Source organism: Corylus avellana, chromosome 8 (assembly GCF_965113065.1).
Source record: "Corylus avellana chromosome 8, dhCorAvel1.hap1.2, whole genome shotgun sequence".
Classification (NCBI taxonomy): domain Eukaryota; kingdom Viridiplantae; phylum Streptophyta; class Magnoliopsida; order Fagales; family Betulaceae; genus Corylus; species Corylus avellana.
In genome coordinates this window covers 23,257,852-23,262,712 of record NC_142497.1, presented here as the reverse complement: position 1 = coordinate 23,262,712, position 4,861 = coordinate 23,257,852, and the positions used below count along the sequence as shown (strand labels likewise).

At 36.9% G+C, this 4,861-nt stretch overlaps 1 protein-coding gene across 1 annotated transcript; it reads right to left on the bottom strand.

Annotated features, from left to right (window-relative positions):
- Window positions 1-2,246: 2,246 nt before the first annotated feature.
- LOC132164491 (transcription repressor OFP1-like) lies at window positions 2,247-3,360 on the bottom strand. The gene has a single exon (XM_059575011.2). The coding sequence runs from the start codon at window positions 3,296-3,298 to the stop codon at window positions 2,279-2,281; it is 1,020 nt and encodes a 339-aa protein (XP_059430994.2). The 5' UTR covers window positions 3,299-3,360; the 3' UTR covers window positions 2,247-2,278.
- Window positions 3,361-4,861: the final 1,501 nt, after the last annotated feature.

Here is a 4,861-nt window from a genome sequence, read left to right as displayed (position 1 = left end):
TAACCTAAGAAGAAAAATATTACAAAATCTTAAAAGGCAATAAAAATAAACTAAAGATGAGAAAATAAAATAAATGTTAAAATTTGGGTAACAATCACCACCGATCATGATCATTCTATACTTTTATTATTTAAGAACGAGTAATATTTTGATAAAATGACAACAACATTACTCCAATATTATTTTTTAACTTTTATTTTTGTTTTCACAAAAAATATGGGTAACTGTCGTCTTACATCAGAGGAGGATCATGATATCGTTATTGCGGATGTAGTGGTGGATGACCCAGCGCATGGCTCAAGCCAACTCGTGCGAGATCTACGACCATGTTGATCTTGCAACGGGCTCCGGTGGTGGGTGGCCGTTGACGTGGCAGAGTGGTAGGCGGAGATTGAAGGAGAGAGAGAGAGAGCGGGGTGAACAACTTTTTTTTTTTAAGTGAGGGGGGTGAACAACCTAGTTCACTATTAGGGTTTCATTCATTTTTTAAAACTCTCGATCGATGATATGGCATGTTTGTGGCCGTTCATTGTTGCCACGATTTATTGCAGACCTATTGAAAGGGATTTCAATCGCACCTGTTATATAGCCAAGTAGCATTTTATAGTGGCTTTAACTTTATAGTAAATTGGCAATTAATCTAAAAGCTACTCTACTCTTACCAATTACGGTAAGCAACCTTCTCTGCATTTTTCACTATCAACTTATGAACCCTTTATTTTTTCTTTTTCTTTTTTTTTTTCCCTATTTCTTGGAATTCAAGTTGAGCTGCCAATTGATAATTGGATTTGGTCCGGCTAAATTCACGTACGCCGAACTAAAACTGAAACCTAATTAACCTACCTGCGCAGAGTGGTGGGTAGCCTCAACAAGCGCAACCCATTTGCTATCAGCTTGGCCTATGCAGCACAATCATGTTAGATGCGGGCTGGCATGCAAATTAACACGTTGATCTAGCTACTAGCTAGTACTATCTATTGAGATTTGAGATATTTTGATGTGGATTACAAAAGAGAAAAGGTGAACCACATCCCTTTAATGGGATAAAACTTTGGAGAAACTTCATTTTGGCCCTATGAACTTTCATTCGATTTTACAAATTCCTCCTGAACTTTCAAATCTCTCATTTTGGACCCCTGAACTTTCAATTAATTATTCTCAATGTGAACCCCTCCGTCAGATTTTAAACATTACATAACGTTTATACCCCTGACTTTTGTATAAAATTCTAACTTCCAAAACGTTATTTTATTTTTTAAAAAATGAAAATCAAGGACATTTTGGTCTTTTTTTGTATTTTTAACGGCTAAAATTAACGGAAGAGTTCTAATTGAGAGTAATTAAAAGTTTAAGGGTCCCAAATGAAAGATTTGGAAGTTCGGAAGGGGTTTGTAAAATCGGGTTGAAGTTTAAGGAGTCAAAGTGAAGTTTTCCCTAAAACTTTTTACAGAGTGTTTTTTGCTTTTTTTGGTTGAAAAATTGTTCTGATGTGATTAGGGCTATCTTTTCTCCTTTTTGAAAATTCTAGTAGAAATTATCTGTTTGTTATTGGCAACAAGTTATTTATCACAACTACTTAGTTTTGGATTTTTTTCTAGAGACAAACCTCCCAATCAGAGACAATCAACTGTTCCTGTTTATGATTCCTACAAGCAAACCAGGCTCCAAGACTCAATCCGGAATATATGTACTTTTCTGATATGGTATGGCCAGTTGTGTTAAACATTTCATGGATGGCTTATACAAATTTTAGGGATATTAAAACTTGGGTGAGTTTCAAAGCCTTTGGTAAAATTGCAATTTGACATTAAAAATAGTGCGTTTTAGAAAACATATCCCATTGCGTGCGATTTGAATGCGTTTTCAAATCACAATTTTCTAAAAACATCGATATATTTTTTGCGATTGGATTTAAAATCGCATCGTCAAAACAACCAAAGAGGTATTCAGCTATGATTGAACCCAATGCAGAGAGCTTGAGGAAAAAAAAAAAATGCAGAACACTCAAAAATCTTAAGACAGTTGCAGGTTCATTCTAGGATTATGCTACTTGAATATAACTTTTTATGGCTTGAATTGATCATAAGCTGGAGATTGTTGCTAAATTCAGAGAACCCAAAAAGATTGAAAATTAATTGTTCAACAGGGAAAAGATTGAAAATTTTGCTTATCCAAGAATATTTAACTTGTGGGGCAAGGAAATTCAGAGAAAAGAAGCAAGAAAGATTGTTTGAAACTGAGACATACTAGATTATACGCATTTCATGATCTTAGAACATTACAATCGGAGGTCAGCCATATCAAACCAGATTTGCTCAAACGCCTTTACAATGAGACCATGGAACTCATTCGAATTCAGTGAAAGGTAACAAGCAAGAAGGTCTTCCAAATCCTTTGATGCCCGGATGTTGTTTTCAACAATCATCTCCACCATTGAATCCCTGAAGTCTGTCTGCGGATCCATTGAGGATTTAACAACTGCAAAACTCCCTGAGAAACTTCTATTTCTTGAGGACACGCTCTTTCTGGCATGGACCTGAATCTTCCTGCTGGCAAGTCTTGGAGAATTGGCTCTAAGTCTTACACCTGTAGAATTAGCAGAGGACCTTCGAACAAGAGGGTTGGCTTTATGCTCCATTTTAGATTTCAGTGGCTTTGTCAAAATTGGAGGCAGGTGTAGCTGCAAAATTGTATCAAACCCATCTTGCTTTTTCCCTTCCCTTGTGAAGGTTTCGTTATTCATGTCAATGATAATATCAGTAGTTGAAGAACTGACTCTACAATTACAAGAGCTCGAACAGGAGGGTAGCTCAAATGAATCAGGAGCAGCAAAGTTATCGGACTCTGAATCCGATAGAAGAGAGTCATGGATGTCAGAGACGGTGGAACTATCATTAGGAGAGACAAAATTTGGAGACTGAACCGAATCAAGCGTGGCGTGACAGCTACAACCAGCAGAAACAGAGGAGGAGGTGACAGGTTTAGGAGAAGGCTTGTAAATGGTTCTTCTGTTAGCTCTTCTCCTGGATGATCTTCTTGGTGGATCAGGGAAATGGGTTTCTGAGGATTTTGAGTGTTTGGATGAATTGTAGAATCTCTCAGCTCCGGTGGATTCTGTGAAGGAGTAAGTGTATCTTGGGTGAGAGAGGTGGGTTTCCTGTGATGTTGTCGTTGAGGGTGGTTTTTTCTTGATGGGATGAGAAGAGTTGTGCTTCCTGGTTCTTCCGCCCATGTCCTTGAGCTTATAAAACCAGGCATTTGGCATCATATCTGACAATCTAAACCTGTGATTACCCATCAAAGATGAAATCTCTCTCTCTCTCTGTCAATGGGGCAGCCTCCTCTCAGAGTTGGTTTGCGTTTCCCTCTCTTCGAATATAATTAGGAATGAGAGTGCAGAAGAAATAAAGAGCTATAAAGCCTTGGCTTATAAAAGGTAAGAGAAAATAACAGGGGTCCACTAGAAAAGTTTGGCATGAAAGCGAGGGAGCATGAATGTCAATTAAAATGATTCTCTTTCATCATTTCCACAACCACAATTGCATAACACAGTTTTTGTTTTGTATGTCATTAACATATTTGGGTTTGGTTTTATTCACTGTGATTTTCTGAATTTGACTCCCATAAACGAAGCAGGAAATTTGTTAAGTACTTAACCAGTACACTAAACCTATTCCATATTAAGCTCGTCCAATCTCACGCTCATATATGTATACATTAAATAGGTTGGAAGACATTGGTTATACCAAAGTTGAGTTTCATTTGCACATTGGTGCTTTTTATGCATTACTGTGATTACCAATAGGTTGCTGCCATTTCAAGGAGTCAACTTCTTATCTGGATTATGTTTTTCATTTCTTTTATGTTTTTGTTTATTTAAAGTTGTATTAAGAGCAATGATGATTCTAAATGTCCAAAAGAGAAAGGCAATGATGATTTCAGTAAGAGGAAAGACCCTTTTGTCTACTAAGTGCTCTGTTTTTCCCATATATTCGTGCTCCATTAGAGGTAATCTTCTGTGCCTTTTTTCGACTGCTTAATGTCTAGGAACCCCACATGTGAGCTGCCTGGTGCTGGGCATTCAATCAGTGGTCCCATCCAAACGCTCGCTCATAAACAGAGCTGAGGTTTCCAATCATGTCAAAGTATTAGCATGTTTTGAGTTCTTGTAATATAGACAGATTGAGTGGCTGTAAAAGGAATATTACACGAGAACAAGGATAATTAATAGGTTTAAACTAGAAGTTCATCATGAAACTACCCTGCACCAGAACCAGGTATGATTTGCTGTCAAGTGATCAGGGAAAACCTGCGCATGACTTTTCGAATATTTTACTACTTTTTTAACCCATTATTTACAAGCTTATGTTAGAGGCAGAATTTGCCTGCAAAAGTGTTTGAGGATACTTCTATTTCTGCAACTTATTTTGCTGCTTGTTCCGGCAATTGTCTGTTCAAATTATAATTAAATCAAGTTCAACTAGTCTTAATGGGACACATGTATCTTAGCAAGTCTCAAATTGCACGAACACCTGCCTAGACTAGTAGGCCTCATCGAGGCCCTCTCATGCCGGGGTTGAGTTGGCTGTAATTCGATCAATGAATTGTAGCCAATTCTGTTCCGTTCCTTTGGCATTTTAGTTGGTTTGAATGAAAATTATTCATTCCCAAAACAAAAATCACCCCTTTAGTGGCAATTTTCTAAAGAATAAATTTGAAAAAAAAAATTAGGAAATCCATAAATATGGAAGATTGTGAGTAAAGTGATTTTAGTATAAGATTATTATAATACCCCAAAAAGTTAGTCCCCATTAAAAAAATGAATTGCCTATAGTGAGAAAGTTGATTATAAAGATGTTCA